The following is a 14,751-nucleotide window of genomic DNA, read 5'->3' as shown; positions in this document are numbered from 1 at the left end:
TTTACTTTTAAAGGATTTACTTCGGACTTTACATTTTGTAAACTTAAAGGTTAAATGCAAACATAGACTCAATATCATAATCCTTATGATTCCATTTCCATGTAAACCAGTTTTAGTTCGGCCGAAGATACATCTTGTTTTACATGTCCTTGGGAATCATTGATTCTAGCACGTCAGTGTTGAAGAATGAGTAAGTACCGCTTAAGCCGGTGCAAGTGAATGGGCGATGTTGCAAATTTTATATGATCTCTCATGAACAGATTCAATCAAAAGTAATTAGATCAATCAATCGATCGATCGATCGATCAATTAATAAATTAATTAATCAGTCAATCAATCAATCAATCAATCAATCGATCAATTAATCAATCAATCAATCAATCAAACAAACACAAACATATGCCAGGTATTTGTGAGATTGGCATTATTTTTTTGCTACAACTGATTTATTTTGATGTTCTGTATCTTTTCCTAGTAATTAATATGTCAGGAAAAGTTATATATTTTCATCTAATTTCGCACCTTGGACCGGAAACGTTTGAAATTCTAGAAATCTGTTTCTCACCTGAACTTCACAGCTCAAAAGAATTTTCATTTACCTTTTTTCTAAACAAATCGTGTGTGTAAGATAAAAAGGTGCTTTTTATACGAAAGTCTGAAGAACAGAACAAATAAACAATTCACATTAGAAGAAAGATTTCTAACATTTTTTCAGATCTCGTAATGTCTCGCCCTAAAGAAGCAAGCACGCGCCATTCCGAGATACAAAAAAATCGTTTGCATTTGCGCGACGACATACGTGTCTCGGGAATGCTCAGCTGTTCGGTAGAATTAATTAAGATTCGTAAAATGAAGATGTTGTTATAGATAACAATCTCAAAATATTGTCAAAAATGGGTTATATCAAAGAATTAAGATAAGTAAAATATATAAATACTAATCCAAATTCTAGAAGTGTGGACGAAAGAATTCCATCGGTATTCGACTGTCTGCTAGATAGCGTTTTTGAAGTAGAATTTACAAGGAATTATATATTCTGGAGTAAAATAGATCGGCGAATGTTATTGGCGGAATTTCTCCCTGGTTAAATTTCACATACAAGCGGGTAATACTTTTCATTCAACGCGCGTTCATTCATTGCGATTCAAAGTTTTACCTAATGCACAACAAGGTGAACTGTGATACAAGCCGCGGGAGTATAATTTTCGAACAAATTTACCAAACATGCATTAAAGTGAAATAAATTAGTTACAGGATTTCGCTAGGTTTCTATTAATAAGGTGTTTGTTCCTGTAATTATTTGTAAATATTTGAATATTTGTATTTATTTATCAGTCTTAAAAACATGGCTTCGGCTTCAGAAGATGAACGGGATCATTTCGAGGAGGAAGAACGCGATACTCTGCCGGATCTTTATGATAATCCGGATTCCGCCGACACAATGTCGACGTCAGAATGTCGCTCAGTGACGTCAGAGGAACGCTCAATAACGTCAGACACGGAATTAGAGGATTTGGAGGAAGTATTACGTGATCATCCAAAACCCAAAGTGATCGTTTTTGATCTCGGTAAGAAGTTTCATAGATCACCTGAATTTGATAATTATAAAACTTTTCCCTGTGTGTATATATATTTTACAGCCCTCCCTCGTTACAACTCCTACTGACAATTTATACTGGAATTAAATATTGCAAGTGATTTTACGGTACTTTAAGGTATCATACTAATACTAATGTTTTTAAATCAGTTATATGTTGTTTCATGCCCAACTATAAGCCATTTAATTGTGATGATTTTGATACGAAAATAGAAAAATGCATATATTCATAAAAAGGTATACTTAAATAATAATCAAACAAGCTGTCTGATATCAGATGCCGAAAGAAAAGCCTTTATTTAAACAGATAAGTAGAATTTCGCTCAAATATTATAATCAAGGCATCAATGCAAGTTTCTATAATGTGCATTGTTTATTAAGACTTTTAGAAAATTCAGTTATTTAGACTATCTTATATAATTAAAGGCGATATTTAGTGCATTACTCTAGTTAATGTGAAGACATCTTGGTTGCATTAAGACTTTAACGATTCACAAACACAGAGCTCGGAGCGTTTATATGATATATTCGTTAATTTTCTAACATTCTGCACCTTATGTAGTGCTAATTTCCCCTTTTTCAAGTGTTTTAAACTGCCTGCACTTTGTATAGTACACCTTATCTATAAAGCTATGATTAGTTTTTAATTATAATGAAAAGAAGAAAATGTAATTAATCACATTAAACATAAGTATTCGCTGAAACTATGCATCATAAAATCCCAGTAATTATCGTGAAAATTCTTCTACGATGTAACAGAGATACCATATAATCACATGTATAATGGCGGTATTTTTCTCTAATTAATGCCCGTAATGAAGCTCGGCAACACGCAGGGGGAATGTTTTACGATAAATTCGAAGGTAATGTTTAAATTAATGAGGCATACTGCTAGGCTTAAATTAGATATATTTTTCATCCCGCCGCAAGAAATGTCAGAAAACATTTAAATTACACAAGCCTCGAGTGAGTAGTTTGTTCTGTTAGATCTATCAAAAGCATGAAAGATATTTGACAGCTATATTATTCATAACTGATATGAAGATGCCTCTATATTAAATTCAGTCTTAACACAAGTGAATGTGCCGAAATATTTCAAAGCAAATGTTCAAAGAAAATATAAAATTATATGAAATTGATAAGAAAAAACAAACAATTGTTAGGTTGCTGTGTCTACCAAGATCAGGAAAAAAACGTAGACTAAGGTAGACTGGCTGCTCAACCAAAATCTTTACAATATATGTACCGATATAATTCTGCACGGTTGTAACGCCGAATTTTATTGACAAATTGTGGCGTTTTAAATGACCAATATACACTTAATCGTATTGACTTTTTAAAAGAAAATAAACAAAGTAAGCACTTCTGTCGTTAAAGACTATTAACCCTCTTTCATGCTTTATATAGACATATCGCAACGATCATTCTAACTTTAATATATAATCTGTCTAAAATCTTTACGACTAATATTATAATCGCTTCCATCTCCAGCTGCTCTAATTTTTCAAGATTCATATCTTTCACAATTTTACAGTACAGGAAAGATAAATAATTCAAAATTTTATAAATCAAGATAGATAGATATTTCAAAATGTTATCGTTTAAGATATATTAATATTTCAAAATTTGACAGCAACATGCCGATATAATAGAGATACATATGTATGATAACCCGTATACTAACACACATGTATTTAGAAGAATAATTGTATAAAAAAATGGACCCTTGATAAGTGATTATGAAGGGTATACACCTGAACAAAATTTAATATATATTTCTAAACATCTATTGTGTATATCAAGTACCCACTCTTTTATATTCCTTTAAAACAAACATAAAAAAGTGTACATATAAAATACAAAATAAATATATCCTATGATTCCCAAGATTTTTTCCCACGAAACAAATGCAAAATGTGTATATATTATTTTCCTATGAAACAAGTACAAAATGGGTATATACATTACCTTTTATTTCAAGAATTTTTACTCTGACAAATATATCCGTTAACGAATTATTTTCATTAATGATTATATGAAAACATAATTATAAAAATACATTGAAAAAAGTCTGAAAAACATGCAAAAATCACATTTCTGAAAATATTTGTACCTTACCTATTTATGTGACATTGCTAATAAAATTTACAACCTTTCGGTTATATTACTGTCACGTGCTTAATTACAACAGCAATTTAATCAAAGGGTAACCTTACAACGTACTCATAAATAGGGCGGTGCATGCTTACATCAAAAAGCCTAAAGATCTTAAGGCTGATATTGTGTGCATCAATGTGCATGAATATGAATTATTTTGCGATTAGAAAGCATATTAAAACATATGTGCATAGCTGGAAGGCAAGAAAGATGTCTGTCGAGATGTGCTTGCATACGTTTCTTCACGTTGTTTTAACTTAGATATTACGCACATCTTAGTTTTGTATATTTTGTCAGAAACACTTGCGCAAAAAAAAATACAAAAAAAATAAAACAAAAAAAACCTTAAATTAACCGATATGTTTGCATGGATCGCATTCAGGTATAAATAAACAGAGTGGTTCCAATGAGTTCATTTAAATACTTGCTAAATTGCAAATAACATAATTTTCATGGTAGTTATTTCAGTTATAAATTTCATGATTTCTAAAATGAAATCAATTAACACATCTTTTAAAAAGAAATTGTTCATCCCCTTAAGAATTCTTTCATGATAACTCGGTTTATAGTTTATAAAAATGGTACTGCTAGTAATCTGAAGCTTACGAATTCACTAAGACGATAAATGCATTTTTATGAACGCTTGTATTTTACACATTACAATCTTTATTTCAAGAGCATTTATAAGACAAAAAGTTTAACGAACAAAATCTTCTGGAAGAAATTCCTTTTTATAAAGATTCAAAATCTCACAGTTTACTTGTATTTGAACACCAACAAAAAAACTATCATAAATCGTGATGAAGAAGTGAACTGCTCGGCTACTTACACCAATAAAATCAAAGCTTCATAAATGCTTTAACCATCAACATTCCATTAGCCTGGCATTCTGAAATCTCTCTTGAATTTCATCGGTAAGCTTTTGGTTTGTGTTTAACTTTCTCTCTGATACCTGTAATGTTTGGCAAATTTCGCAGAGGTTTGATCGGTTTTGTTTATGTCGATCAATCCGCACGTAATTTGTTATAAAACAGATATTGCTGGACGATGAAATTTTAATGGATTCTGTGAAGTATTATCTCACACAGTGCTATAAACAATAGAATGTTTGTGAGCAGATCTAATAATGTTTTATTAAGCAAAACGGTTACTCACTTTTTGACTTTTAATCGAACTTTAAACTTTTATAGATGCTAAGTTAATGGATTTCAAAAACAAATTACAAAAGTCAGACAAAAGCATTGAACTAGAACGAACTAGAACGAAAGGTTCTGGCCATTTTATAAATTGAGCGATGTCTTTTTAACTGTATGAAGAAACAAAAAAAAAATAAAAAAATTAAGAACAAACTTAATGTATATTTTGTTGTGTTTAAATGCTTCCGGGGGATCACATTTTATCAAGATTTTTAGACACAAGAATGTACATAAATATTCCATCGAGTTTACTTACTGACTCATTTTGATCTGCAAAAGTTTTAGTTGCTTGATAAAATAAATGCACACAATCGTATTGAGCAAATATAAATAGTATACCGCCACAACATTTCGCCCAATTGCAACATTTTCAAATGTGTCTTGTTGGAGGTTTTATAAATTAAATTGTATACGAGTTGGTTACGTTAAATGCAATGCAAAATGAATGTATTAACGTTTCTACTCCGAAACAAATTAGATAAATAATGTAAAACTAAATATTTCATATGAAATCTGGAAAAGGATTCAATGCAAAACAACAAATCTGCATTAAATTGCAGACTATTTGATTGAGTCAGTTCATGTACGAGTAATTGTTAAGATTTGAGCCGCGTCACGACAAAACCAACATAATGCGGTAGCGCAGGCTGGTCTGGACCCATGCTGGTCGCAAACGCACTATGTTGGTTTTGTCTTGACGCGGCTCATATTTAGAAAATGAGAAATTGATGAGATAAAAAATTCCTTTAAACGATTATAAACTTGAACTTTTATAACGTGACCGCATTTTTTTCTCCGCTTGGCATTCATAGTGCTCTACTTATTTTACTATCTTTAACCTGATAAAATCTCGATTTGTGATATGATAATACATGACAGATTACCTGGATTTACTGTTCAATTACATGTATTAACTGCCAGATAATTCCGATTATAATTTTGCAATTTCCGTGAAAGATGGCTAAAGATTACCTTATAATGGATGACGAAAGTGTTTGTAATTCACCGTAAATGATACGTTATGCCATGGCTTCTATTTATAAAATTTGAATTATCAAAACATATGTTATACAGTTAGATATCCAAGAACGTTTAGGCTCAAGGCCTTAACCAGGTTATCATGAATTTTATCAGGCATAAATTCACGTGCACGTCAGGTCTTATCGTGTAATTGATGTTTTTATCATTACTGATTTGAAAACAAAATACTCATCTTATACCAGTATGCTGACACTGTCGTTTAAAACCACATCAAGATGTATTTATCAGGAAGTGGCATTATTCTCAGTACAAGTATTACCGCTCTTTAGTTATCTTTTCTTAACAGATTTATCCTCAAATTGGGAGAATTAAGATAATGCATGTAGATATTTACATGTAGCTTCTGTCTGTGCTAGAAAAGCGTTGAATGTGGCCTGTGTAAAATAAAGACAAACTAAATTCCTAAAGAACACACAAATCGACAAAATTGAAAATTGTAAGTCACTCCCGTTCACGAATCAAGCCTGCTCACAACATACATACTTCAAAATAAACCAACATTTATACTTCAATATTAACTAAGTGGGAAACAAACTAACTTAAGAACTCAAAATCAAAAATTCTTTAATGATCTCTACGAGTTCTTTAAAATATTTTAATCACAGTGACTGCGAACACAATTTTCTAGTACGCATAAAACACTCGTACCATTGTTATTATAAATACAAAACCTGACAGAAACGTCAGAAATTTGTTTCATTTTTCACTAAAGCTCTCAGTGTTGCATTTGTTTTTTTTATCAGTTTTAATTCACGCCCAGTGCGGGATTTCTTGAAATGTATTGTATTGTATTACGTGACGAATTTGAATTTTTGATCAGATACGCCAAATTAGATTGCTGCTACTGTTTCACTTTGTAAATGGCTAAAGAAATCTTATTTTAGGGTATAATAAATTGCCAATGCATTGATAATTTGGGACGAAAAATCACTGTCAATAAGTGTGAAGAATTAAAAAAGCGCCCTGCTTGGTGTATCTCCGATGATACTGTGCCCGAATGTTGTGGTACATGTAGCTGTGTTCCGTGATTGTCGCCAACCCTTGTTGATCTTTTTCGTCATACTTTTGGTTTTTTAGTTTGTGCCGTCTACATTTTATAAGTCTAAATGATTGTAAATGGTTTTACCTATGAAACTGTCTAAGCATAATAGACAAATACTTACGTTCTTACATTTCAATGATGAAAAATGTAATACGTTTATAAACTAGTCTAAAAAACACTATCTTAAACAGTTATATAATAATTGATGTACGTATCTGTTTTCTGATAAACAACACATGTATATATCATTGAATATTCAATCAATATTTAGATACACAAAAGCTTATCTCGCCCAACATATTATCGAGTAAACACGAATAATCATATATAGTTGTGTTATTTTAAGTCATTATAAGACCGTGTAAATGTAACAAATAATAGTAAATCAATGTAAACCCAACTGACAGTATTGGTTTGTCGACCTGCATGCATACATCATTAACTCTTCTACATAATATTTGCCATTAACATAAATTCATTTAAAGACGTTTTCGGTAGTTTTCTGTGTGCATCGTTATGCGCATCCAAGAAAGATAATCACGGATTAATTACTCTTCAAATGAAGGTAAAGTTGAATAGTATTCGGATAAGCGTTTAAATTTCGGCTATAAGCAAATAATGAGTAAATAATACAGAATAGATATTTCTAAATGTTCAAAAGGAGATCGGTTCAAAAGAATAAGAGGTCTTTTAGACAACATCATATAAAGGATTTCTCCAAGCATTAGTAAGTCAGCATTGATGATAATTCTGCGCGCGTTACCCCACCCACTTGTGGTATAGTGACGAAAGTGCGTGGCGACTTGATTACTGGCAGACAACTGGGCAAAGAAGTTTTAAATGATATTGTTTAAAAGTGTTGAATAAAAAAACAAAATTAATATCTAAGGAATGTTCCGAATTTCATTATTTTCTTTGTAAATTTCTGAATACTTGCTTACTGTTCGGGTATGTTAGTCGAGTGAAAAAAATAATATGGCCCTAGATATGTTTTAAAAAGATATTCAGTATCATTTACTTAATATAACATCAAAAGAAAACGAAATTTTTATTACAACATGTTTTTGTTGTATATTTGACAATACATTTAGTATAACACTGATATTTCTTAAGAAAGCGTGGTAATTTTGACAGTTGGCATATGCGGTAACCATGGAAACTGCCCGTTTACAAAAACTTAACACGTCAACATATATATTTTATTTCTATTTTTGAATCCACCATCAAAAAATACTTGATATATTAATAATGTAGAAAATTCTATGAAAGAAATTTCTTGATAGCTTTAATTTTTTACAGAATTCATGTTTATTTTTCTCATTTTTTGTTTAGTTAAAAAGCATGAAAACTTATTTTTTAAAGAAATATGTTCCAATTATCATTTGTTTTATACAGTACCCTAAGATAAAGCAAGCTTTGTATAAAATTATGTTTATTGTGAGCGTAATAAGCTATTTTATACATTATTATAACACAGTTTGGCTATTTTGACAATTTTGAGATATACGGTTACCATGGAAACTGCCATTTTTCAAAAAATCTAACACGCCAACATATATTTTTCTTTTTCTTTTTGAATTTGTCATTGAATTTTACACAATATACAAAAAAATTAGAAAATCCTATGAAACACTTTTTTCAATATCTCTAATTATTCTCCGAATTCATGTTTATTTTTCTCATTTTTTTGTTCGGTTGAGGAACATGGAGAACCCATTTTTTAAAGAAATATGTTCAGATTATCATTTGTTCCATACAGAATCATTAGATAAGATTATCTTTGCATAAAACAATGCTCGTTCTGTGTTTTAAGCTATCTTATACATTTTCTATTCGTTATAACACAGTTAGGCTATTTTGACAGTTTTTAGATATACGGTTACCATGGAAACTGCCATTTTACAAGAAATCAAACACGTCAACATATATTTTTCTTTTTATTTTTAAATTCGTCATTTAATTTTACTCATCATACAAAAAATTTAGAAAATTCTATGAAAGGATTAATTTTTCATAAAACTGTAGAAAATGTCTTTAACCGAAAAGTTAGAAATTAGAACAAAGATCAACAAGGCAAGGCAATGCTCGCATGACGCAAGCCTAGACAAACCCTGTCACACTGGCAAGGCACTGAAGGTCATCAGGCCAAACAATATGAGAAGGTATAAGGGCGGAGAAAGGAGGGAAGGGAAAAGACATGTATATATACACGTTGACACTTTACGATCATCAGCATGACTCTCTTTTTTCCACCATAATGTACAAAACAATTTTACCTTTATCTCTAAGACTCTTACATGATGCATGCTAATATCTTTGTAACATCAACATAATGACAGAAGTTCCGCGAATTCCGACTAGAATGTTTTTGATATATGACATACTCGGAATCATGTTTTTGTCAAGGTTCCAGAAAATTACTTCATTCTGCTCGGTGGTCACGTGACCTCCAAAATTTGAATACATATGTGATCCTTTCCTATGTACGATTGACTCTCTTAATCTGTATAACGTCAAACAATAAAATGGTATATATTTGACGAACAGTCATGTATTTACACCATTATTAGTAGTAACAGACTGATATTATTTTAAATTGGTATAGTAATAGAATATCGTCTTTATACGAATTTAAGATATTTGTAGTTTGAAAACATAAGTTATTTATAGTATTAAAATTTTGCAAATTGCTATACGATATTTTGCTGATAGGAGTAACAAAAAAAAAAAATTAAAAAAAAAAGAATAAAAAAAAAAGAAAAAAAAGTGATGTAATTATTTAAGCGAAATTGGTTTCTGAAGGAGGTCAAGCTATCTATTCATGTTTTACATCTCTTATTTGTAACTTAGAAATAGTGTAATTATTTATATATAAACAGTTTGATTTGTTCTATGTAATTCCTTTATTAAAAGTAGTTCATACAAGAAAGTCTTTACACTTCAATCTAGAGAGATATCTGTACAAAATAAAAGTTTATCTCGTATTTAAGGTCTGTGACTAAAATAAGGTATTAATTAAGAAAATATAAAAGCTAAATACAAGTTAGTTATCAAGATATAACATTTTTGCCAAACGGAAGGAAGCCTGTGTAACCTTTTATCACTGGAGAAAAAGAAGGAATGTGACCGTATTTTCTTGAAAACGAAAAGTCTGTTGAAAACAGGTGTACAACATTCTAAACACTATGTACTTGACTAAAGCGTTCTATGCTGATTATACTAGACAGCTGAAATAAAAACGCTCATTAGCTGTCGCTTCTAATAGTCTAAGTAAAAATTCGGCATCATGCCTTGGCAAAGGGACATTGATAGAATCGACCTGGCACGAGCAATTCTCCCCCACAATAACATTGTGTGATGCAATAATGATAATAGTAAACAGTTTTCTAACGCATAGGAATTCAAGGTTAATATTTTGCGTGACAAAAGTCAAGTGCAATAATGTTAATTCAATGTTCGGAAGATATTTAAGAGTATTTTTTTTAAACAAAAATCAAAACATTTTGGTAGGTGAAATAGTCTTTCTATAATGGTTTTCTTTGTTTTTATAATTATTTGTTTGTATACAATAAACAAGACAATGTCAAAGTGAGGAGAAAACATTTTGCATCCTAATACATTTAAGATCTTGCAAAAAACTTGGTTGTATTGACATAATAATTGTACATAATACGAATTGATATTTCAGCCTTATTTCAGCAGAAATAATTGAACACATGTCTTATGTTGACATTCTTACATATCGTTCGGCAATGACCGAAAAGTAACACAATAAACATTTAAAGTCTCCAGCTTATGATTAGCATATTTATAATTATTATATAACAGGTGTCTGAATACTGCGAAATCGTTGTATAGTATTATGATGTTTATATTTTTAATGTAACAGCAATACATAGATGAAACTTTGTAGCAAAATGATATATTTGAAGTAAAATTGCATATATAATAAAAAGCCTATAAAAGTAAAAATTAAAACGTCAGACTCCAAAAAGTTATCTAAATTGTTCAAAGACAAAGATAAAAATAGAAAGAAAATATAAAAAAAATAGTTGCGTGTAAGAAAAGTTTAAACTTATCATTTAAGTTCGATTGCGAGACAAGTTCTTGAAACTTGGTTTAATCAATTTCTAGCCAGCTCTCTTCCTTGCCACATCCAGGACTGGTGTCATATGGGACAAAATGGTCGTTACTCGAGTAGGGCTCGAACCCACGATCTCAAATTAACAGGCAGACAGGCCTTCCGCTTCACTCCTCGTATAAATATTTGAATCCAATTGAAAATTTATAGCTGTATTTATACCACTTGCTTACGGAGGGCTGATACTGCATATTTTGCCATTATTTTGCGTTTAATAATGACATTGTGGGTAATGGAAATCTCTGTCTTTTTACACTTAACACATTTCAAAGATTTGACAGGCCTTTACAACTGAGTTACTGTGGTAAAACATCGGAAAGCTCAAGATATTTTTATCATCAAGTTTTTTTTATTTATTTCTTAAGTGTAAAAAATAATATTAAAGTTGCAATTCCTATTTGATTTAAATTACTTGACCAACACTTGTGTAAATAATTGTAGATTTTCTTTCTGGAATTTTGATACCGGCTTCTTGACTGATAAAATAATGTTAATAATAAAATCTTTAATATAAATTGCCCCAATTTTTCGCTTTCTCGTGACCTGAACTTAACCTTGTGTACTGAAACAATAACAAAATTCCTAAACAAAATAAATAGCAATTTTTTTTCTCTCCAACGCCAACATGGCTTGGCATAGAGGAATATACTTAAGCTTCAAGAAATGCCATAGTATTATCTCAATAATTCTAAATGAACCAAATTAAATCTCCACTGCTATGAAAACAAAAGCGATGACCTAGCTCGTCTTGAAGAAATTCTTTTTACTATACTGCTGTGAAGTATCACGTGATTGACCTTGGACAGGTATGTACAAACTGTCTGGGCTTGTTATTATAATTATCACCTGCTGAATTCCCAGACCATATTGCTGATAATGAGACATGCATTTAGTAATTGCAAGAGAAACGTTTATTCTACTATGTCCAGTGCTTTATGACCTATAGAAACAATTGAAACACGAAGATATGATGCGTAATTAGCACGGTACAGATAATGTCTAAATGGTTTAACCGAGCGCTACATCCGTACACAATATTTGTACGAGTTTCACTGTTTGATGCAGTAACTCGTTTATTGTGGGTATGGAGTTGGAGGAGAGAGAATTGAATCAAAGTGGAATGAATTAGATACATTTTTTCAGCATAGACATTAAACCCAAATTAAGAAATGTGAGCTTAGTGAGTTGAGGGGAGAGTGTGGTTGTATTCTAATAGTGGTTTTCTTACATTTATGATTCCTGATTTTACATAATGAAAGGAGATATTGCACGTATGAATTTATATATATAAGATAATTGTTATTATCATTTTTATTATAATTATTATCGTACGTTTCATAAATAGTTTTATTAACAGTATGACACTGATTAGAATAGGTTGGACAATGCATTTTTACATTTTAATCATTGATATAAATGTAGTCATTTATTAAAGAACATTTTCGTTTGAAAAAAATATATTTTAATTACGTATATGGAGGCAAATAAAAAAATAAATACGTTATTTCTTTCATAAATGCTTAAATTTTTGGTGCAAAATTCTTCATTCGTTGTTTCTGTTAGTTTTTGCCTAAGTTTTCATGTGAGTTGTTTCTAGTAGTTTTTGCTAAATTCTTCTTTTGTTTTGTTTATGTTTTAGTCGCAGTCATTAGACTTCTGTACTGCGCTTTTCTGTGGACCTTTTCTTTATTCGAGATAAATAAACACGAAACTGCAAAGGGTTACTGTTTAAGATGGATATACGTTATCTTGTTGCAGTATAATAAAAAGCCTATAAAAGTAAAAATTAAAATTATTAATGTATATCCTTTAGAAATTAAACATTTTCATATTTTTTATCTTCATGAAATATATTCCAATGTATTTAGATATCATCTCAAGAAGAACAGCAATTTTTCATCAGATGTGTAATCAAGAAGTCGCTTGTTCAATCCTCGAACCAATTTTGTTCAGTTACAATAGATGTAGTAGTTGGTAATGACACATAGAAGCCGGTTAGGTGGACGGACCGCAGTTATTTGACTAAAAAAGGGCGTAAAATCTTTACAAATAAATTCACTTTTTAGGAAATGAATATATATAAAACAGTGATCCCTCGGAAGCATTAAACACAGCAAAATTACATGATAATTGCAGACTCGGTTTGATTAAGACTGTATGAGAGATAATGAAAAAAGTGTAACATTCCTTACGCCCGCTGGCATCGGCTTTAGCGGTATTCAAGAGCGGTTATGAAGCGCACTTTCTCAATATAGTGTACCCCTATTTTTATTACCCTTATTATACATTGTTTCAGAGGAAACATATGTATTAGTTTATAACAATTTAAATGTTGATGCTGCACATCAAAGACGCCGCAAAATGATGTGAACAGTCAATCAGCATTGAATAACGTTCTCTATTACAGTTGAATATCCGAAGCACAAATCAATTTTTTTCTCCGTGCTCTTGGTATGTGCTCGCTGTTTAATAATTAAGTTGCATATTGTTGTGAAAAAGTAGAACCATATGCATAAAATCACAAAGTAATGCCATGTCTGAAATTCTCAAATGTTTGTCTGTTGCGACAAAGATTGATACGTCTAGTCGAAGCAAAATAAATTGGATAACAAGTAAAATTGGAATGATTGGTATACTTAAAATAAATTCAAAACAATTTGTGCCGAGAATATGTCCATTCAAATATTGGTCCGAATTGCATAAAGTTCGAATGATTTTGAGGACAAACTGTTTTGCAGTGATATTGTGATTTTGTTAAAACAAAAAAAAAATACACAAACTCAAGTCAAAAATTTTCCCCATTGCTGTACGGACAAATACATATCTACTATTCACCGCTTGTAAGCGGCATCTAATAACATACAAGCATCAATTTTGACAACGTCAAACCTTTAAATGTTGAGTTGTTTACAGAAGCTTCCGAAGGTTAAGCTATATGTTGTAATACAAAGAATACTTAATTACTCTTACATATGTGACCCAGTTCAAAATGTTGTTTATGTATTAATTCTGTTAAAACAATATAAATATTCAGCTTGTACATATCATACTTGTTCTTAATAAATCACAACCTAAATTTGTAAATCTTAGTATTCTACTTAAAATAGAAAGTAAGGAACTCAAAAATGTTGAAGGCTCGGTTCGATTTAGCCTGTGCGAACGGTAGGGGTGAGTGCATGCTACAATTTATACCCACAAGCACTGGCTAAAGCTGAATTCAATATGAACTTGAAAAGCGTAGATGCTTACTGCTTGGAGGTGTCAAATAAAGCCTTTTAACGTGTCTGGCGACCATGAAGGTTCCATTTTGATTTATTCTGTTCAAGAACTACAAACCTTTCTACATACTATACTTAATGTTTACATTGACTGCAATATAGACATTTGAACAACATGTTAAGCTCCTATCAGATGCGAAAATCGACCTCTATGCGCCGAAGAATTTACTACAACAATTACTGTCCTTTTTAGTTGTTTGAAAATTGTTGAAGACTATGCCAGGCATGTTGTTAACTCGGTCACAAGCGAAATATGTCTGCCGCATTCAGTTATAAGTGCATGGGATTTGCGTGCATGG

General features: G+C 31.0%; 1 protein-coding gene across 2 annotated transcripts in view; it reads left to right on the top strand.

The window, feature by feature from the left end:
• The first annotated feature begins 775 nt into the window (after positions 1-775).
• Positions 776-14,751, top strand: part of LOC132730152 (uncharacterized) — a 38,116-nt gene continuing 24,140 nt past the window's right edge. For both annotated transcript variants that reach the window (XM_060716010.1, XM_060716009.1), the window contains exon 1: positions 776-1,568. In XM_060716010.1, coding sequence (XP_060571993.1) covers positions 1,346-1,568 — 223 coding nt within the window. In that variant the 5' untranslated portion in view covers positions 776-1,345. The remainder of the gene's footprint in view (positions 1,569-14,751) is intronic.

This window comes from Ruditapes philippinarum, unplaced genomic scaffold (genome assembly GCF_026571515.1).
Source record: "Ruditapes philippinarum isolate M1 unplaced genomic scaffold, ASM2657151v2 ctg915_1_1_1_1, whole genome shotgun sequence".
NCBI classification, from domain to species: Eukaryota; Metazoa; Mollusca; class Bivalvia; order Venerida; family Veneridae; genus Ruditapes; species Ruditapes philippinarum.
The sequence above is the reverse complement of the archived record's forward strand: the minus strand, read 5'-3'. Positions and strand labels throughout refer to the sequence as shown.